A 22,845-nucleotide genomic window follows, 5' to 3' on the forward strand; every position below is an offset into this window, starting at 1 on the left:
CATTTCATACCACGCTACTAGAGCTCCACTCTCATCCATGTTAACCTACATTCACAGTCTCTCTCACACACACACACACACACACACACACACACACACACACACACACACACACACACACACACACACACACACACACACACACACACACACAGTGTCATTCACAGTCAAGAATGATCCATACACAGTCATCTGTGTTTCTAACTCACACATTCTGCCACATTAGTACTTTGACATTATCTGGATTTTTTGTTGCAATTTATAGATGGAAGCGATTTGTATAGTGTATTTGGGATGCCTCCAGACAGTCTCTGCATTATACAATATATTGTCATTGAGGACAGAGAGAGAGGAAATGAGAGACAGAGGGGGAGAGAGGGGAGGAAGGAAGGAAGGAAGGAAGGAAGGAGAGACAGAGGGAGAGAGAGGGAGGGAAGGAGAGAGAGGGAGAGAGAGGGAGGGAAGGAGAGAGACGGAGAGAGAGGGAGGGAAGGAGAGAGAGGGAGAGAAGGAGAGAGACGGAGGGAAGGAGAGAGACGGAGAGAGAGGGAGGGAAGACGAGACAGAGGGAGAGAGAGGGAGGAAAGGACAGACAGAGGGAGAGAGAGAGAGAGGGAGGGAAGGAGAGTCACGCATCACTACCAATCCCTACCATAAGAATTCTAATAGCTGTAGCGTGTTGATACCTTCATGTGCTTTTTCACTGACGGATTCAGTTGGTGCTTTTGATGTAAAAATGATGCCACTGCTAAATACTAGTCTTTGACAATGGAGTTGAATGTGAGATAGAGAATGCATGTTGATTTGTTTCTGAAGTAAGCTACAGTGAATCTGAAACGTTCACCCACACTGCACCATACAGAACACTAGCTTATGCTAAACTATGCTATGCTGTGCCTTCAATCAGTCCAAATGCTAGGAGTTCATGCTACTCACAATGCTAGCTAATGCTAATCGTAAACACTAGTGGCTTGCAGCTATTCATGATCCTCATTTTATGCTAGCCACTAATGCTAACAGTAAAAAATGATTGGCTTTGAGTACCTAGTGACTTCTTACTGAAGACTCTGCTGTTATTTAGCCCTCTGAACATGGGATTATTTCCAGGATGAAATAATTACTGTAGACCTGGGTATGCTATATGTCTCCTATAAAATGTGTGTAATCCCTAAATAGTGCACAACTTTTGACCAGTTCAAAGGTAGTGCACCACATAGGGAATAGGGTGCCATTTGAGACAGAGACACAAAGACACTGTGTGTGCCAGTATTGACAGAGTGAACTGTTCACCCCTTAGCCCTCCTCCACTGACCTATTCACCCCATCCCTCCATTCCTCTATCCCTCTCTGTCTCAACCCGCACGCTCCCCTTTTGTATGCCTCCTTCTCTGTCTCTCTCTGTCTCTCTCTCTCTCTCTCTCTCTCTCTCTCTCTCTGTTTGGTTTTAAATCTGACCGTCTGGTCTGGAGGCTTAGGCTGTGACCCAAATGGTACATTAGTGCACTACATCTGACCGGAGCCCATCGGTCAAAAGCAGTGCTATATAGGGAATATGATACCATTTGGGACTCAGTTGGGGATGTGGTGAATCAATTGACATATTACACCAGACAAAGCCAACAACAGGGAACTGAGAGCTGCACAGATACAACATTCAAAGAGAGAGACAGATATATAAAGGGAGAGAGACAGACAGAGAGTGAGACATACATACAGATACAGAAAGAAAGAAAGAAAGAAAGAAAGAAAGAGAGAGAGAGAGAGAGAGAGAGAGACAGGGAGAGGGAGATTGGTGAACTGAAAGGATTAGTTCCTTCTTAATACCGATGGTAAATCCAGCTGCTGTTTTTTCCTCTGCTGCCCCCGACAACCAGCCAGGAAGTGTTTCCATGGTGATGGCAGGAAGCAAGCTTGTGTTGGTCACTTACAGCTGGGTTACCATGACAACCAAGCTTGACTCCTTAAGCCCAGAGAGAGAGCGAGAGAGAGACGATGAGAGGGAGGGAGGGAGGGAGGGAGGGAGGGAGGGAGGGAGGGAGGGAGGGAGGGAAAAGGTGGTTAAAGGAAGAAGAAATGGAAGCAGGGATGAAGCAGGGGAGAGGAGGGGAAAAGGAACAAGAGAAGAGAGAGGGATGGGAAGGATCTCATGGTGATGTTGATCTGTATTTTAACTAGGCAAGTTAGGTCAGTTAAGAACATGGCATATTCTAGTTTCTGGGCATTCTTATTTACAACTGCATTGGCGTTTGTGTACTACTGTATGCCACAGTACATCCTTCTCTCATCCTCTCTCTCCTCTCTCATCTCTCTCTCTCCCTCCTCTCCATCCCTCCTTCTCCACAGTGTGTGTGTGTGATTGAATGTGTATCTGTGTGTGAGGAGGAAGTTAGTTGGTCTGTTTGTTGGACGTCTCCCATGGTTTCTGTTTGACCTTAGACCCTTACCTTATACAACTTATGCAACAGCTACCGCCAGCGAGCATCAGTACAAAACGTTTCCATCCATGAAAATATACTTATTGGGATTTAAATTTGAGATCATGAGGTAAATCCCAGACCAAGCTTTAGCGTTCTTATAGATGCAGCTACTGACTAACTGCTGACTAACCGCTGACTAACTACTGACTAACTACTGGGTGTCTTTTAGTATTGAGGTTAATAATATGTGTGTGTGTGTGTGTGTGTGTGTGTGTGTGTGTGTGTGTGTGTGTGTGTGTGTGTGTGTGTGTGTGTGTGTGTGTGTGTGTGTGTTTCACCACTGAGCAGTAATACCAGATGTCCTCTATCAGCAGGGGAGGCTTTTACCTGCTTTTACCACACACACACACACACACATACACACACACCCCAAAACACATACAAACTTTGCCACAAAGTTAAAAGATTCAAAGTAATCAACAGCTTCTCTCTCCCCTGTGAGTTATATCATTCAATAATAATCCATTTTTAAAAAGGCACACGTAGCCTACGTATAAATACACACACAAACTATCTAGGTCAAACAGGGAAGAGGTGTTGTTCCGTGAGGGGAATAGATGAATAGAGAAGCATCTGGAAGTTCAAACAAAGGATCCAGGTCAGGGAAGCTCAAATTTCAGCCGTTACCACCGATCTAATATCCAACAGTTGTTTTCATCTGTAGGTAATAATTCATGAAACATTCTTACCAAATGTTTGTATTTTTATTTAACCTGTATTTAACTAGGAAACTCAGTTAAGAACAAATTCTTATTTGTTTACAATGACTGCCTAAAAGGTAAAAGGCCTCCTGCGGGGACAGGGGCTGGGATAAAAAATAAATAAAATAAAAAAATAGGACAAAACACACATCACGACAAGAGAGACCTAAGACAACAACATAGCAAGGCAGCAACACATGACAACACAGCATGGTAGCAACACAACATGACAACAACATGGTAGCAAAACAGCAGCACAAGACATGGTACAAACATTATTGGCCACAGACAACAGCACAAAGGGCAATAAGGTAGAGACAACAATACATCAGTCAAAGCAGCCACAACTGTCAGTAAGAGTGTCCATGATTGAGTCTTTGAATGAAGAGATTGCGATAAAACTGTCCAGTTTGAGTGTTTGTTGCATCTCGTTCCAGTCGCTAGCTGCAGCGAACTGAAAATAGGAGCGACCCAGGGATGTGTGTGCTTTGGGAACCTTTAACAGAATGTGACTGGCAGAACTGGTGTTGTATGTGGAGGACGAGGGCTACTGTCACGAGTGCTGTCTTCAAATTCCCTGTCATATAGGAGCCAAGGCGCAGCGTGCCGGTAATTCCACATCTTTATTGAAGGAAACCGAAACCAAAACAAGAAACAGGTAGGCAGCAAGAAACGTAACGCACTGTGCCCTACACACACAGAAATAACAATAACCCACAAACACAGGTGGGGAAAAGTCTGCCTAAGTATGATTCCTAATCAGAGACAACGATAGACAGCTGCCTCTGATTAGGAACCATATTTGGCCCAAAACAAAGAAATACACAAACATAGAATGCCCACCCCACACCCTGACCTAACACCATAGAGAAACAAACCCTCTCTCTCAGGTCAGGGCGTGACAGCTACAGTAGATTTCTCAGATAGGGGGGAGCGAGGCCTAAGAGGGTTTTATAAATAAGCATCAACCAGAGGGTCTTGCGACGGGTAAACAGAGTTTAAAGAGGAGTATAGAGTGCAGTGATGTGCCTTATAAGGAGTGTTGGTGGCAAATCTGATGGCCGAATGGTAAAGAACATCTAGCATTTCGAGAGCACCCTTACATGCCGATCTATAAATTATGTCTCCGTAATCTAGCATGGGTAGGATGGTCATCTGAATCAGGGTTAGTTTGGCAGCTGGGGAGCGATTACAATAGAAGAAACCAAGTCTGGATTTAAATAACGTAAGAAATAACACAAAGAAATGACTGCAAAGTTGGCTAGGAGATAGAAACAGGGCGACCGTGTTTGTCGGCGCCATCTCGTGTGTGTTTACCCGTGTTCTCTCATCCTGTTCAGAGAGGAAATACATATTGAGACATTGGCAAAGCCCTATGGGAGTTTAGATTATCAGGAGGGCAGCTTGTGTCTTTGGCTCTGTCCCAAATGGCATCCTATTTTCTATATAGTGCCCTAGTCTTTGTGTTTTCTTTTGTTGTGTTTATTATACAAGGATCACAATACCATACAGAGTTATAGAGAGAGGAGAAACAAAAGGAGAAAGAAAGAAGAGGCGTGTTCTCCGGTAAAGGAAAGGAAACTGGGAAGTGGACATAGATAAGAGGGAAAAAGCGAGAGAGAGAAAAGATACAAAGAAAGACATGCGGGAGCGAGAGAGAGAGATGGAGAGAAGGAGAGAGAGGGACAGAGAGTGAGAAAGAGAGAGAGGGAGAGAGAAAGAGGGACAGAGACAGAGAGAGGGACAGAGAGAGATAGGGACAGAGAGGGACAGTGACAGAGAGGGACAGAGAAAGAGAAAGAGAGAGAGAAAAAAAGGGACAGAGAGAGAGGAGACAGAGGGACAGAGACAGAGAGGGACAGAGAGTGAGAGAGCGACAGAGAGAGAAAGAGAGAGAGAGAGGGACAGAGAGAGAGAGGGACAGAGCGAGAGGGGGACAGAGAGAGAGAGAGAGGGACAGAGTGAGAGAGGGAGAGAGAGAGAAGGAGAGAGCAGTACAGAGAGAGCGGGACAGAGAGAAGGACAGAGAGAGCAATAGGGACAGAGAGAGAGGGACAGAGAGAGTGCGAATGGGACAGAGAGAGGGACAGAGAGTGGAACAGAGAGGGACAGAGAGAGAGAGGGACAGAAAGAGAGAGGGACAGAGAGAGGAACAGATAGCGAGTGAGACAGAGAGGGAGAGAGCGGTACAGAGAGAGGGACAGAGAGAGACAGAGAGTGAGCGAGACAGAGAGAGACAGAGAGAGAGAGAGGGACAGAGAGAGAGAGAGGGAGGGACAGATAGATAGAGAGGGAAAGAGAGAGAGAGAGAGACACAGAGAGAGATAGAGAGCAGTAGAGAGAGAGAGAGATAGGGGGACAGGTAGAGAGTGAGACAGAGAGGGAGAGAGCCTGAGAGTGAGAGAGAGTCAGAGGGAGAGAGAGAGTGACAGAGAGAGAGGGACAGAGAGAGAGAGACAGAGCAAGAGAGGGACAGAGAGAGAGATAGAGATGGAGAAAGTGGTACAGAGAGAGGGACAAAGAGAGGGAGAGAGACAGAGAGAGACAGAGAGAGACAGAGAGAGTGAGAGATAGAGGGAGAGAGCGGGACAGAGAGAGAGGGACAGAGAGAGAGCGATAGAGAGAGAGAGACAGAGCGAGAGAGGGACAGAGAGAGAGGGACAGAGAAAGAAAGAGATAGAGATGGAAAAAGTGGTACAGAGAGAGGGACAGTGAGAGGGACAGATAGACCCACTGAACACACACACTCCCACTGTAGGGTAAATAAGGTTGGAGAGGAAGGGAACATATTGTTTTTAAAGACTTGTTGGCCGGTTGGATGGAGCGTTTAAATCCTGTAGCTGTCGAGGAAGGCAGTTGGAAGCATATGGCATGATGGGGGAGTGAGAGAGAGAAACAGAGTGAGAAACAGAGAGAGGGACAGAGAGAGGGACAGAGAGGGATAGAGAGAAACAGAGAGAGAAACAAAGTTAGAGGAGGAGAGGATGTGGTAGAGAGGGTCAGGGACGTGGGAGAGGAGGAGAAACGAGGAGAAAGAGATATAATTATGTTTACATACCCTACAATACTCATCTCATATGTATATACTGTACTCTAGACCATCTACTGCATCTTGCCTATGCCGTTCGGCCATCGCTCATCCATATATTTATGTGTACATATTCTTATTCATTCCTTTACACTTGTGTGTATAAGGTAGTTGTTGTGAAATTGTTAGATTACTTGTTAGATATTACTGCATGGTCGGAACTAGAAGCACAAGCATTTCGCTACACTTGCATTAACATCTGCTAACCATGTGTATGTGACCAATACATTTGATTTGATTTGAGGTGAGAAGGAGAGGAGAGGCGAATGGCTGTGACCTTAAGCGTGGCCTTTAACCTTTAATTGGCTGTGGTGAGATCAAATCTTAATTTGGTGTGTGGGCGTGCGTGCATGGATTCACATGACAATGCTTAATTGAAGCCCTCTAGCTGTAAAACCGAGAACAGACAGAGACTCAGTCAGTGGAATAGTGCTTCACTGTTAGCTCATTGTCCCCCAACATCGGACAGCCCCTAACTTCAGACACTCTCTAGCGGTTGGAAGATCACCTCGAGCTCAACATTTAAGTGGCCTAGAAAATAACGGTACGTTTTGCGACTAAGACGCCCTTCTCGCTAGCTGACCACTGATTTTCATTGCAGTTTATGTGTGTTGTAAAATTCAACTGTGTGACAGATAATTTAATATCCAACTTTTTACCTAAATGATTCATTTATACGTTAGTATTAAAACGTTATCTACTTTCTCAAAACATAAGATTAGTCTGTAAAACAAATAATGGGACTTTATTTGGTTCCAACACTGAAGAAGATGCTGGTGATGAACCATTTAAGAGTCTGCAGGAGGGCGCACCGGGCTACGCAATGAAAAGTTGACAGACAAGTATTTTTTTTTTTACTGGAAGGCTAGCCAACTAGTCAACTATCTAGTAAACACTTCGGATATGAGGTTGTTGTCTCTTTTTTGAACAAAATTAAACGGATATATCTTGTAATTGAACAAAATAGTAAGATGGCCAATAACTGGGGACCGTATGCCGATAATACCGGACGTATTTTTATTGCTAAACTGCTGCTAGTCGTAGTATTCCCACTGAAATATCAAACATGCTAATTGCTAACACGTTAGCTAACATTTTTACTGCACCAATAATCACAAAACATTGATGGCTTGATCACAAGATAACACTGTTGAAGTTCATATATTTCTTAAACGCTGTTGAATATGCCGATAATACGGGATGCTAACGCTAGTATCAGACACGGTATTGTTCTCGAAAAATGACAAGTGGCATTCAATAGCCCAATTGGTTCCGAAGTCATCTCAAACCGCTGGTAAATTGGAATTAGTTTTAGGAATGAGTCATGAATCAAGAGTCATGAATCAACTGTCACAAATGTCATAATAATATGTGAATATAGTATAACCAAATAGTATTCTTCTTTCCATTTCAGTTGGCCACCGGTCTGTAGTGTAGTTTGGACAAAGTGGATCTGTGTTTAAAGATGTTGGAGTAGTACCTTCTGTTAGCTCCAGAAGTGTTCCGCAGGGTGTATCAGCCAGCTGTGTGTGTGTGTGTGTGTGTGTGTGTGTGTGTGTGTGTGTGTGTGTGTGTGTGTGTGTGTGTGTGTGTGTGTCAGCGACACAGCAGTGGACAGAGATATGCTGTGGCACCATGCAGAGAGTCTGAATTGCCCCCTGTTGTCCTGTCCTAGTTTTGGGAGTGGGTGTTTGTTTATGTTTTGTTTTCAGCAGCTCCACACCATGCGACAATTCAACACTGTAGCGGAGAAGGAAAGTGGGGCTGCCGTGGAGGGACTGAGTTTAGAAAAGATACAGGATAATTTAAGATTATGAGAGTGAATAAAAGAAAGACTGATAGAGGCATAAAAAGATACTACAGTTTACTATAGAATACTACAGTACTTACTATAGAATACTACAGTTTTCTATAGAATACTACAGTACTTACTATAGAATACTACAGATTACTATAGAATACTACAGATTACTATATAATACTACAGTACTTACTATAGAATACTACAGTACTTACTATAGAATACTACAGTTTACTATATAATACTACAGTACTTACTATAGAATACTACAGTTTACTATAGAATACTACATTACTTACTATAGAATACTACAGTACTTACTATAGAATACTACAGTTTACTATAGAATACTACAGTAATTACTATAGAATACTACAGTTTACTATAAAATACTACAATACTTACTATAGAATACTACAGTTTACAATAGAATACTACAGTACTTACTATAGAATTCTATAGTCAATTTTAGTATACTGTAGAATATTATACTATACCCTGTAGTATCCCTTGATCATGGAAAGGAAACCCCGGGAATTTTGAGAGTTTTACTTAAATTCATCAGAAAAGTTAGCTTATAACAGTGAGCCTTTTTTTGTGGGATACACATAAGGCAATTCTAGGTCTTGTGGCATATTTTAGTTAAACTATCACCAATTCAATTCAACCCTCTGCATGCACAGTGCATTCTCCCATCACATGTACAGCTGATTCTCAAGATCTTGCACACTAATGAGATGCTATTGAGCCCCAACTACTACACTGTATGAGCTAAGGACTACATGCTTACTGGTAAGTTTTGATTACAATACTGTGTGGGGTGAATATATTTTATATGACATACATGATTTTTTGTTAACTAGTAAATAGTAGCCTACAGCAGTGTTTAAATAATTTCTAACTTGTTAACAATTTCTGCTAGTTAGTTTTTGCTACCTTGTGGGTTTTAGCTTGCTTGAACCTGCTAACTGGGGACTGTTGATTGACCTTTTTCCATACGTGTTTCATTTTAAAACATGTATCTTACAAAGGAGTTGTTTAATCTAACTGCTTAACTATTTATCTGTACATGGAATTGTATTTATTTATTTATTTTTTTTTTTTTTTTCCTTATCTCTACAAGTAAATGCCACGGGCACTTTCTGATGTGTGGAGATTTCACTGCAGCTAATGTAGAAGGAAAAGCTGTGTACATTTGCAGGTACTGTGCCAAATCATATGTGAACAATGCAACAAAGATGCAGAATCATCTGGCCAAGTGCATAAAGTTCCCTCAGCTCTCACAACAAGCAATCTCTGACAAAAGTCCCTCTATTTCTAGGTGAAAATGATGAATCAGACACCTTATCGATAGCAACAGCTCATGGTCCTCCTGGAATCAGAAGGTTTTTTTTTTTTACAATGGAGGGACGTAGTCAGATAAATGCTGATGAATGTCTTGCTCAAGCTGCGTATGCAACTGGTTCACCTCTGATGCTCACAGGCAACGTGTATTGGAAGAGATTTCTGAATGTTCCTTGCCCAGCGTACACCCCTCCAACCAGACATGTTTTATCTACTAATTTGCTTGATGCAGAGTTCAAGTGAAGGTCAAGCAAATCATAGAGAAAGCAGACTGTATTGCAATCATCTCTGATGGATGGTCAAATGTTCGTGGGCAAGGAATAATTAACTACATCATCTCCACCCCTCAACCAGTATTCTACAAGAGCACAGACACAAGGGACAACAGACACACCGGTCTCTACATTACAGATGAGCTGAAGTCAGTCATCAATGACCTTGGACCACAGAAGGTATTTGCACTGGTGACAGACAATGCTGCGAACATGAAGGCTGCTTGGTCTAAAGTGGAGGAGTCCTACCCTCACATCACAACCATTGGCTGTGCTGCCCATGCATTGAATCTGCTCCTCAAGGACATCATGGCACTGAAAACAATGGATACACTCTACAAAAGAGCCAAGGAAATGGTTAGGTATGTGAAGGGTCATCAATTTATAGCAGCAATCTACCTCACCAATCAAAGTGAGAAGAATAAGAGCAGCACATTGAAGCTGCCCAGCAACACCCGTTGGGGTGGTCTCCTGGAGGGGAAGGAGTCTCTCCAAGAAATGGCCATATCACAGTCTGCCGATATGGACAGCCCCATCAAGAGGGTCCTCCTGGATGATGTGTTTTGGGAGAAAGTGGTTAGCAGCCTGAAACTTCTGAAACCTATAGCAGTAGCCATTGCACGGATTGAGGGAGACAATGCCATCCTGTCTGATGTTCAGACTCTGCTTGCAGATGTAAGAGAAGAAATCTGTACTGCCCTGCCCACTTCACTGTTGCTCCAAGCAGAGGAAACTGCAGTTCTGAAATACATTACAAAGTGTGAAGACTTGTGCCTGAAGCCCATAGACGCCGCAGCGTACATGTTGGACCCCAAGTATGCTGGCAAGAGCATCCTGTCTGGTGCAGAGATCAACAAGGCCTATGGTGTCATCACTACTGTGTCTCGACACCTTGGTCTGGATGAGGGCAAGTTTCTTGGCAGTCTGGCGAAGTACACTTCCAAGTAAGGACTTTGGGATGGAGATGCAATATGGCAGTCGTGCCAACAAATCTCATCAGCCACCTGGTGGAAGGGACTTTGTGGATCTGAGGTTCATTCCGCTGTTGCCTCCATCATCCTCCAAATCCCACCAACATTAGCTGCCTCAGAGCGCAACTGTTCCTTGTTTGGGAACACACACAACAAAACAAGAAACAGGCTTACCAATACAAGAGTTGAAAAATTGGTGGCCATCTGTGGAAATTTTAGGCTTTTTGAGCCTGACAATGAGCCATCCTCAACAAGGTTGGAAAGTGACAATGAAGATGAGGCCTCAGAATCTGATGTTCAAGAGGTGGACATTGAGGAGGTCCAGGGAGAAGACTTGGAAGCCTGAGAGTTTCTAGACTATAATTTTACAGATGTATGTTGAAAACGTTTTTGGGAGATGCGATGGATCATTGGGGATCATTCAATATTCCCTTTCTTCTGTTGTTCAGTGAAATCATCCCATGTGAAGAGTCGACTCATTTAATTAAAGTAAAATTCGTAACTAAAAGGTGACAACAGTTTTTGCTTCTATTAGAAGGATTTAATAATTTGCAATTATGTCTACTTATGATAAGGTAAAAGTCTATACTTTTTTCAGTCTATAATTTTAATGGTAGGTTTATTTGAACAGTGAGAGACAGAATAACAACAAAAAAATCCACAAAACCGCATGTTAAAAATGTTAGAAAATGATTTGCATTTTAATGAGGGAAATAAGTATTTGACCCCTCTGCAAAACATGACTTAGTACTTGGTGACAAAACCCTTGTTGGCAATCACAGAGGTCAGACATTTCTTGTAGTTGGTCACCAGGTTTGCACACATCTCAGGAGGGATTTTGTCCCACTCCTCTTTGCAGATCTTCTCCAAGTCATTAAGGTTTCGAGGCTGACGTTTGGCAACTCGAACCTTCAGCTCCCTCCACAGATTTTCTATGGGATTAAGGTCTGGAGACTGGCTAGGCCACTCCAGGACCTTAATGTGCTTCTTCTTGAGCCACTCCTTTGTTGCCTTGGCCATGTGTTTTGGTTCATTGTCATACTGGAATACCCATCCACGACCCATTTTCAATGTCCTGGCTGAGGGAAGGAGGTTCTCACCCAAGATTTGACGGTACATGGCCCTGTCCATCGTCCCTTTGATGCGGTGAAGTTGTCCTGTCCCCTTAGCAGAAAAACATCCCCAAAGCATAATGTTTCCACCTCCATGTTTGACGGTGGGGATGGTATTCTTGGAGTCATAGGCAGCATTCCTCCTCCTCCAAACACGGCGAGTTGAGTTGATGCCAAAGAGCTCCATTTTGGTCTCATCTGACCACAACACTTTCACCCAGTTGTCCTCTGAATCATTCAGATATTCATTGGCAAACTTCAGACGGGCATGTATATGTGCTTTCTTGAGCAGGGGGACCTTGCGGGCACTGCAGGATTTCAGTCCTTCACTGCGTAGTGTGTTACCAATTGTTTTCTTGGTGACTATGGTCCCAGCTGCCTTGAGATCATTGACAAGATCCTCCCGTGTAGTTCTGTGCTGATTCCTCACCGTTCTCATGATCATTGCAACTCACCGAGGTGAGATCTTGCATGGAGCCCCAGGCCGAGGGAGATTGACAGTTCTTTTGTGTTTCTTCCATTTGCGAATAATCACACCAACTGTTGTCACCTTCTCACCTAGCTGCTTGGCGATTGTCTTGTAGCCCATTCCAGCCGTGTGTAGGTCTACAATCTTGTCCCTGACATCCTTGGAGAGCTCTTTGGTCTTGGCCATGGTGGAGAGTTTGGAATCTGATTGATTGATTGCTTCTGTGGACAGGTGTCTTTTTCACAGGTAACAAGCTGCGGTTAGGAGCACTCGCTTTAAGAGTGTGCTCCTAATCTCAGCTCGTTACCTTTATAAAAGACACCTGGGAGCCAGAAATCTTTCTGATTGAGAGGGGGTCAAATACTTATTTCCCTCATTAAAATGCAAATCAATTTATAACATTTTTGACATGTGTTTTTCTGGATGTTTTTGTTGTTATTCTGTCTCTCACTGTTCATATAAACCTACCATTAAAATTATAGACTGATCATTTCTTTGTCAGTGGGCAAACGTACAAAATCAGCAGGGGATCAAATACTTTTTTCCCTCACTGTATGTTTCTGTCTCCATATGGTATGGTAAATATATCCAATGGAAAATAAATCTACATTTAAATGGTATTAATATTCATTCCCATATATTCCCATTAATTCCCACGGACAGTTTCCACCTCTTAATATTCCCCAAAATGTGCAACCCTAATCATGTGTAGTACTTAGTATAGAATTTTGTAGTATACTGTAGAACAAAAACACTACAGTCCACAAAAATATATATTTTTTTAGCTATAGTAAATACTACAATATATACTACATTTTTTTACTACAGTATTTATTCTATAGTAAACTGCAAATACTACAGTATACTACAGTGAATTCCTACCACATTTTTTAATGTGGGGAGATACAGAGGGATGTTTTCATGCTCCTTGACCACTCTCCCTGCTCTGTGTCTCAGATGGTGGCCTTTCTCTCACCGACACCCCCCCCACACACACAAACACACATAGAGAGAGAGATGGAGGTATTTTCTTTTCTTCCTAAATCCTTGTCAGAGTGATTTTTGTGGCTCACATCACAGTAACGTGGTTGTCATGGGTACATGTAAAGATTGCTATTTAGCCATTTCACCCTGGTTAAGCTTTGAGACCCATGGTTCAAAAGTGTGCGCACATTCACACATACACTCAGACACGCACACATACACTCAAACATTCACAGACACACACACACACAAGCATACACCATGTCTAAAGAAGATATATTTTAATGGTAGAAGAGGTCCATGTTAATCCGGCATTGTTTAAAACCCCCTAAGGTCGATGTCCACGCCCCCACCAACATCTAATCAGCATAATAACAGCATCCCCATAAACATATGTCAATTTCAAGCTGGAGATATCTGTTCATTTGCATTGGATGCGTCTCAATCCACCACATCGACCGATGTCGCACTTCCGAATCTGCGGTGAAAGGTGGCAGAGCTAGAGCGGTGTTTGTCAGACCATGAGACATCCCGAAAATCGGTCTTCTCACAAAATTGTCCGTACCTTCCGAATGGTTTGTTCTGCAAACTATTATGAGATGAGACTCTCATGAACACGATGGTGTTCTCCGTTCTGCTCTACGACCCCCTACAAGCGTCTTGGGACTCCTCTGACGTCGGTCAAGCTGATCTGCCAACTTCTGTATGTAGTGTCAGAACAGTTTGGTCTACACACTAATATGGTGAGACTCATGTACACGTATGTCAGTTGTTCTGTTCTAGGACACCCACAGGTCTCAAAAGACTTGTCTAAAGGTCCCCCGGTACCAGTTGAAAACATGAATGGAAGGATAAATGGAGTTTCATGCCAAAAAAAAGGGTTAAATACATGTTAAAAAAAAAAAAAAAATCCTGATCTTTCTTATAACTCTCAGGTATAGGAGAGACATTTCAGAACAAACTTTGTTTTTATTCATTTTTTGGGACTATCTGTTGTTCCATGTTGTGAATCTGTTATTCAACGCGTTTGTATGGGCTAATAGCAGTAAGGCCAAAATCTGTGTGTTCTGGCTTAGACAGGGCGTAGACTATTATGGTTCAAAAGATATTGGTCATGGAGCTATAGAACAGTGAGCCTGTGTCCGTGTGTGTGGACATCAGTCAGACGTTGTCACCATAGTCACATTTGTAGAATGGTGTCACATTCAAAAGCTCAAGTAAGTCAGTCAGTCAGTCAGTCAGTCAGTCAGTCAGTCTCTCTCCTCTCAATTCAATTCAAGGGCTTTATTGGTATGGGAAACATATGTTAATAAGTGAAGAAGATAATAAACAAACAATAAAAATTAACAAACACATTTTTTTTTACTATAAAAAACATTAAACATTACTCTCACAAAAGTTCCAAAAGAATAAAAACATTAAAATGTCATTATGTGCAAAAAGTTAAAGTACAAAAGGAAAATAAATAAACAGAAATATAGGTTGTATTTACAATGGTGTTTGTTCTTCACTGGTTGCCCTTTTCTTGTGGCAACAGGTCACACATCTTGTCCTCACTCTCTTTCTCTCTATCACTAGGTAACAGTCTCCGGGCTGAAAGACAAAGCAGGGCCCGGTCTCCATGGCAATGTCAGCGGGGTGAATGGCTTGGGGGGGGTGATTATTAGAACAACAGCCCCCCAATCAGGCAGACACACACAGTCCGTATAATGTAAACCTTAAATTAGTAGCCCGGGTGTTTATTTGCTTAAAACACTGAACACAGACAAGCTTCTATTTGAGCCAGGCGTCTATTTCCTTAATGCACACAGATTTTGCCCACTAGAGGGCGAACGGCTGATTTCTGGGGGTCTGTACTCCCGAAGTTGTTGACTGTTTTTGTGCTTGCCAGTTAGCGAACAGTTCTCAGCTGTTAGCAGCCAATGGCTAGCCGTTTCTTACTGGCGATAAAAATGTATTATTGCCATATATATTTTTTTTGTCACTACTGAATAATTTTATTTAACAAATCCAATATTGAACCTCGAAAACAATTAATGGTAATTCATGGTAACCTCGTAAACAATTAATTTAGACATTGAGTTTATTTGAAACAGGACATTTATTTGCTGAAATGTGTGACACTCAAGTTGTACGGTGTGCCTGTGAGAATCTGACTAGTAGAGACCAACAACGTCTCTTCTCTAGCAGTGGAAGTTGTGAACAAAACAATGTAACTATCCAAGAAAAACGAGGATACCAACTTCTTTGCCGGTGTGCTTTGCTTCTAAAAATGAAACTTTCATAACTTCACTCACAGTGCGCACAGCCCCCCAGACAGGCAGTGTTGCTGCGCGAGGTGGGATATAACGTTAGGATTCGTATTTCTTTGTGCATTAACAGATATGAAACAAAATGGCAGAAATACTTTGAAAACAGCTACTGCAGTATATATTTAGCTATAAATCGCAAGTTGCACATGTGTCCATACTTCTGACAATATTTATGAAATGCTTGCACTGTAGAGCACTGAGAGGGACCACCCTCCAACGTGGTCGAGTAGCCATGGTAAAAAAGTGATGGAGGCACAGAGAGAGAGAGAGAGAGAGAAAGAGTGAGCAAGAGAAAGAGAGGGTGAGAGAGAAAGAAGGAAGGAGAGAAAGAGAGAGAGCAAGAGAGCGATAAAGGAGAAGGCTTAATCTCCCTCTCTCAGGTGTGTGAAGCATGTTTTTAGCTCCTTGACAATCGTGTGTGTATGTGCGTGCTTGACAGCATGTGCCTGCGTGCGTGTGTGAGAACAGTAGGTCTTGTCTGCGAAAGAGATAATAGCACAGTGACATTGCTCTCTAGTCAAATTAACAGTCTCTATGGTGTGCTAGGCTCTAGGCTGCCACACCTGGGTTCAAATAATTTGTAAAACATTTCAAATAACTTTGAGCGTTTACTCTAACCTGCCTAGAGGTATCAGATGGTAGGGGATTATAATTTTGAGACTATTCTATTGATCCATGAAGAAGGTCAAGCTCAATCAATCACAAAGTGTTTGGAATGATTTCAAATACTGTTTGAACCCAGGTCTGCTAGGCGCTAGGCCAGAAGGATGCCAGGGGGTAGATTTAGCAGTTTAGTCACAGTGGAGAGGGGCTGCCTGGGCTAGGCAGGCAGCCATGTCCCCCCTCTGCACCCTCCTAACACTGGGATGGATGGAGGGAGGGAATGGAGGAGGGAGAGAGAGCAGAGGGAAAGAAACAGAGAAGACCAGCAGAGGTTCTCTCCCCTCTCCAACCTCCAAACACTGGAATAGAGGAAGGGAGGGGTGGAGAGACAGGGAGAGCAGAAGAGCAGGAGACAAAAGCATGTTTGTGTTCATGAGAACGTGCTGGATTTAGACAGGGTCTCTACTATGTGTGGAAGTAGTGTCAGCCTCGTCATAGAGAGAGAGAGAGACGGGGCGAGAGAGAATGGGAGAGAAAGGGGGGCTAGAGAGAGAGAGGGGATAGGAGGCATGGAGAGAGAGAGAGAGAGAGAGAGAATGGGAGAGAAAGGGGGGCTAGAGAGAGAGAGGGGATAGGAGGCATGGAGAGAGAGAGAGAGAGAGAGAGAGAATGGGAGAGAAAGGGGGGCTAGAGAGAGAGAGGGGATAGGAGGCATGGAGAGAGAGAGAGAGAGAATGGGAGAGAAAGGGGGGTAGAGAGAGGGGATCGGAGGCATGGAGAGAGAGAGAGAGAGAGAGGGGAAGAATGGGAGAGAGAGGAAGAATGGGAGAGAAAGGGGGGGTAGAGAGAGAGGGGGTAGGAGGCAGAGAGAGAGAGAGAGAGACGTGGCGAGAGAGAATGGGAGAGAAAGGGGGTCTAGAGAGAGAGAGGGGATAGGAGGCATGGAGAGAGAGAATGGGAGAGAAAGGGGAGCTAGAGAGAGAGAGGGGATAGGAGGCATGGAGAGAGAGAGAGATGTAGAGTAGAGAGGGAAGGACACAGAAAGAGAGACAAAAAATAAGAAAGAGAGCAAGGGAGAGACAGAAAGAAAAAATTGAAATAAGGGGAAATAGACTACACTGTAATGGAAAACTAAATTATACAGTCATTTTTTTGCATTATTAACAGTAAAATACTCTGATACGTTTTACTGCAGTATACTGTAAATTACGGTGCATTGTGGGAAAATGTTAAGAATGTTAAGAAAGAATTGCTGTATTTTGAATGGTACTATAATTCAATCTCACAGAATACAGTACCGTACCGTATCTTTGGAGCACAAAAAATCTTTTGACCACTAGTGAGTGCATGGTATTGTTGTTTCTTGCTCATTAACATATCTTGAGGCCTTGTAAGACACCCTATTTGTTGCACCCGTGAGGGAGAATGCTGTACCAATTTAACTCATATGTGGTTATAGTGTCCCACCAGTTTAAAATGTATAGGGGACAGATTGGTGTGGCAGCAAGTCTTAAACCTTAAATGTTGGAGCATTTTGCAGTGTCCAGATGGTCTCTTTTGTCCTGTATTTGCTGCCAGTTTAGAAGCCTTTGAAGGCCTCTAGAAGTGCAAGTGATATAAAACACAAAATACTCATTAATATACTGTAATGCACACATACACCTTCCCAAACACATACACACTCTCTCCCCCACACACACACACCCTCCCATACACATACACCCTCTCTCCCACACACACTCCCTCCCAAACACATACACCCTCCCACCTTCCCAAACACATACACACTCTCTCCCCCACACACACACACACCCTCCCAAAGACATACACCCTCCCTCCCACACACACACCCTCCCAAACACATACACCCTCCCACCTTCCCAAACACATACACACTCTCTCCCCCACACACACACACCCTCCCAAACACATACACCCTCTCTCCCACACACACACACACCCTCCCAAACACATACACCCTCCCACCTTCCCAAACACATGCACCCTCTCTCCCACACACACACACACACCCTCCCAAACACATACACCCTTTCTCCCACACACACACACCCTCCCAAACACACATTGTCACATAGCCCTGCGCTGCATCCCCTCTTCCATTCACCTAGGAAGTGTGTTTCCCCAGGCAGTCCTCGGTCTCACCTGAGCAGTGTGTTTCCCCAGGCAGTCCTCGGTCTCACCTGGGCAGTGTGTTTCCCCAGGCAGTCCTCGGTCTCACCTGGGCAGTGTGTTTCCCCAGGCAGTCCTCGGTCTCACCTGAGCAGTGTGTTTCCCCAGGCAGTCCTCGGTCTCACCTGGGCAGTGTGTTTCCCCAGGCAGTCCTCGGTCTCACCTGGGCAGTGTGTTTCCCCAGGCAGTCCTCGGTCTCACCTGGGCAGTGTGTTTCCCCAGGCAGTCCTCGGTCTCACCTGGGCAGTGTGTTTCCCCAGGCAGTCCTCGGTCTCACCTGGGAAGTGTGTTTCCCCAGGCAGTCCTCGGTCACACCTGGGCAGTGTGTTTCCCCAGGCAGTCCTCGGTCTCACCTGGGCAGTGTGTTTCCTCAGGCAGTCCTCGGTCTCACCTGGGCAGTGTGTTTCCCCAGGCAGTCCTCGGTCTCACCTGGGCAGTGTGTTTCCCCAGGCAGTCCTCGGTCTCACCTGGGAAGTGTGTTTCCCCAGGCAGTCCTCGGTCTCACCTGGGCAGTGTGTTTCCCCAGGCAGTCCTCGGTCTCACCTGGGCAGTGTGTTTCCCCAGGCAGTCCTCGGTCTCACCTGGGCAGTGTGTTTCCCCAGGCAGTCCTCGGTCTCACCTGGGCAGTGTGTTTCCCCAGGCAGTCCTCGGTCTCACCTGGGCAGTGTGTTTCCCCAGGCAGTCCTCGGTCTCACCTGGGCAGTGTGTTTCCCCAGGCAGTCCTCGGTCTCACCTGGGCAGTGTGTTTCCCCAGGCAGTCCTCGGTCTCACCTGGGAAGTGTGTTTCCCCAGGCAGTCCTCGGTCTCACCTGGGCAGTGTGTTTCCCCAGGCAGTCCTCGGTCTCACCTGGGCAGTGTGTTTCCCCAGGCAGTCCTCGGTCTCACCTGGGCAGTGTGTTTCCCCAGGCAGTCCTCCTCGGTCTCACCTGGGCAGTGTGTTTCCCCAGGCAGTCCTCGGTCTCACCTGGGCAGTGTGTTTCCCCAGGCAGTCCTCGGTCTCACCTGGGCAGTGTGTTTCCTCAGGCAGTCCTCGGTCTCACCTGGGCAGTGTGTTTCCCCAGGCAGTCCTCGGTCTCACCTGGGCAGTGTGTTTCCTCAGGCAGTCCTCGGTCTCACCTGGGCAGTGTGTTTCCCCAGGCAGTCCTCGGTCTCACCTGGGCAGTGTGTTTCCCCAGGCAGTCCTCGGTCACATTTCAGTTGAATGCAGTTGTACAACTGACTAGGTATCCCCTTTACCTTCACTTTATTGAGTAAAAATGGCTTTTGATTGAGCATGTGACATTTAAGGTAATGACTGTGTGTGTGTGTGTGTGTGTGTGTGTGTGTGTGTGTGTGTGTGTGTGTGTGTGTGTGTACGTGTGTACGAGTGTGCGTGTGTGTGAATGAAGGGAGGGCCTGTAAAACACACTGTTATTATACCTCGCTCCTTTGGGCACAGATCTAGGATCACCCTACTATAACCTTACCTTTTGAGGGAAAATGCCACAAACTGACCTGAGATTAGTTTCTGCCAAGAGAGAGATTACAGTGAAGGGTCTGGGTGGTACTCAGATCCAGAGTCATTGCAGAGAAGAAACTAACATCTGTGAGCGTGGCGTTTGGCCGGAGCAAGGAGTCTGGGCAGCTAGGTAAGGGAGAGAGGGCACACACACCATTGCATCTATAGAGCAACCACTGCCCTCTGCTGGTAGAAGAGAATATGACACTTATAGTATTTAGGCCATCCATGAGCCTTGTTCATCACACACACACACACACACACACACACACACACACACACACACACACACACACACACACACACACACACACACACACACACACACACACACACACACACACACACACACACACACACACACACACACACACACACACACACACACACTAAATCAGACAATAGACTTCGGAGAGATCCACCAAGCATTTGACTTTGCCTTTTCAAGTCTAGACAGTGCGTGTGCATGCGTGCGTGCGTTTATGCGTGTGTGACAACTGAAAGCCATTGTTGTGGATGTCACTCGATGCTCCTTAATCCACCATTACTCATTTTGTATTGTACGCAGATGCCATTGTACAGAAGTCAATAGTGCACACACACAAATCCACACACAGACTTACACAGAGAGATAGACAGAGAGACAGACACACAGCTGTCTCCAATACTGCATACCGTTTTGATGTTTCTGTGGCTTCCTGGCTATGGTAAGTATAGCCCCTTTCCAGTCTGCCATCGGTAGAGTGGGAGAACTTGTTGTAACAGAGATCACAATAGAAGGACAGTGTCCAATAGAGTCTCTCTTTCTCTCGGTCTCTCTGTCCCATTCTCTCTCTCCTACTCGTCTCTAAAGAGATAGAATTGTGTTCTCAGCTCCATGTAGGGGGTGCCTGTGAACACAGCTCTCGGATCAGAAATAGAACTGACTGTGTTACAGGGTTAAGGGGAAATGTCTAGAGAACAGATCACTGACAGACTAAAGAAATGTAACCACACATTCATGCTCTTATGTACATTATTTAATAATAGTTTACTAGTTTTGGCAGCAAGAGGTTAGCATGGTCATATATCTGTTTGTGCGATCGTTCCACTCTTTGCCACTCCTTGTCATTCCAAGCCTTGCCATGCCAAACTAAGGCTAGCCAGATGCCTCTGTGACCCTCATTACCTGGGCTGTTTTGGGTCGCCTTCATCCTGTTTCTTCTCTGATAAAGAAACAGAATTGACTAACGTTCATCCTCGCTCTCTCCCCCTCCTTCCATCAGACCATGTCGGAGTACAGCTCTTTGCTCAGCGACCTGTCTGAAAACATCACCAATGAGGACTTGGACCAGCTGAAGTCTGCCTGCAAGGAGGACATCACAGAGGACCAGAGCAACACCATCACCTCCTCCAAGGAGTGGTTCAACTACCTGGAGGAGAACCAAAAGCTGGCACAGGGTGAGGGAGACGTTTCCAGGTTTCCCAGCTCAACATTTGGGAAGGGAAAGGGAGGGAGGGAAGGATGGATGGAGGTGAGTGGAGAGTGATTTAATTACCTGGCGAAGAATGACAAACTGGCACAAGGTGAGGGAGGGAGAGAGAGAGGGAGAGGAGGGAGCAGGAGGAAGGAGGCTGCAAATGAGCACAGATCTTATAAAGCACGTTTAAGAAAATCTAAAAATGTAATCACGCTGCCATGTTATAGTAAGGTTTACCGTATTTTTGCAAAGAACTGTGCTCTTTTGCACCTTAAAAATGTCCTATGTTTCCCTCACAGATAACCTGTCATACATTGAGCACATCTTTGAGATCTCACGGCGACCAGACCTGCTGACCCGGGTCATCGAGTACCGCACCACGGTTCTCAAGATCTCTGAGGACGATGAGGTCGACACCAAGCTCACACGCATCCCCTCTGCCAAGAAATACAAAGGTCACTTTACTATACCTCTTTTTTTCTGTTTCTAACATTCTGTCCTTTTTTTCTATTTCTTCTTCCTAATTCCTCTTGCTTTAACTTTCTCACTCCACTTTTTGTTTTTTTCTCACTCTTTCTCTCCCTCCTCTCTCCATTTTTTCCTTATCTTTTCTGTTTTTCTCTGAGCTCTCTTTCCTAATCTGTCTCTAGCTATAAACTGTATTTCTCTGAGCTCTATTTCCTAATCTATCTCTAGCTATAAACTGTATTTCTCTGAGCTCTATTTCCTAATCTATCTCTAGCTATAAACTGTATTTCTCTGAGCTCTATTTCCTAATCTATCTCCAGCTATAAACTGTATTTCTCTGAGCTCTATTTCCTAATCTATCTCTAGCTATAAACTTTATTTCTCTGAGCTCTATTTCCTAATCTATCTCTAGCTATAAACTGTATTTCTCTGAGCTCTATTTCCTAATCTATCTCCAGCTATAAACTGTATTTCTCTGTGCTCTGTCTTCTTTAGTCCTTCCTCGAGGCGTTCTTCTCACTTAACCTCAGATTTCTAAATTCTTTCTTTCTTATTTGACTTTTTCTTCATTTATTTTCAGTCATTTTCTCACGTCTGTTGCAGCAGCTTACTGAGACCTCTCTCTCTCCTCTCTTTCTCTCTCTCTCTCTCCACTCTCTCTTGCTCTCTATCTCTTTAGATATCATTCGCCAGCCCTCTGAAGACGAGATCATCAAGCTGGCTCCTCCCCCTAAAAAAGTGTGAGGTCTACACCTCTGACCTTTGCACTTTGACCCCTGGCACTCCAACCATCTCGACCCCCCTCCTCCTCCCGCCTCCCCCAGTTCCACTAACACAAACCATATTACCCAGAGACACTAGCAACACCTCTCCAATCAACCAATCAGAGCGCCATGATGCTTCACCACCCCTTTATCCAAGGAAGAGCTGAAGATGAAAGATGGAGAGGATGAATCCCCCTTGTTAACAGATGTGTTGGTCAGTTTAGAGCTTGTGTACGTACCTGTACTTGTAACACTGTTTTAAGAAAATGTGTAAGTGTGTGTCTGAATGCGTGTCCGTGTGCGTGTGTGTGTGTGTGTGTGAGCGTGTGTG

The 22,845-nt window shown here is 44.5% G+C and overlaps 1 protein-coding gene across 1 annotated transcript in view; it reads left to right on the forward strand.

Annotated features, from left to right (window-relative positions):
- LOC115194557 (astrocytic phosphoprotein PEA-15-like) overlaps positions 1-22,589 on the forward strand; it is a 40,132-nt gene extending 17,543 nt beyond the window's left edge. The window contains exons 2-4 of the mRNA XM_029754346.1: positions 21,088-21,262; positions 21,582-21,737; positions 22,430-22,589. Coding sequence (XP_029610206.1) covers positions 21,091-21,262; positions 21,582-21,737; positions 22,430-22,494 — 393 coding nt within the window. The 5' untranslated portion in view covers positions 21,088-21,090 and the 3' untranslated portion in view covers positions 22,495-22,589. The remainder of the gene's footprint in view (positions 1-21,087; positions 21,263-21,581; positions 21,738-22,429) is intronic.
- Positions 22,590-22,845: the final 256 nt, after the last annotated feature.

Source organism: Salmo trutta, chromosome 5 (genome assembly GCF_901001165.1).
Source record: "Salmo trutta chromosome 5, fSalTru1.1, whole genome shotgun sequence".
Lineage (NCBI taxonomy): Eukaryota > Metazoa > Chordata > Actinopteri > Salmoniformes > Salmonidae > Salmo > Salmo trutta.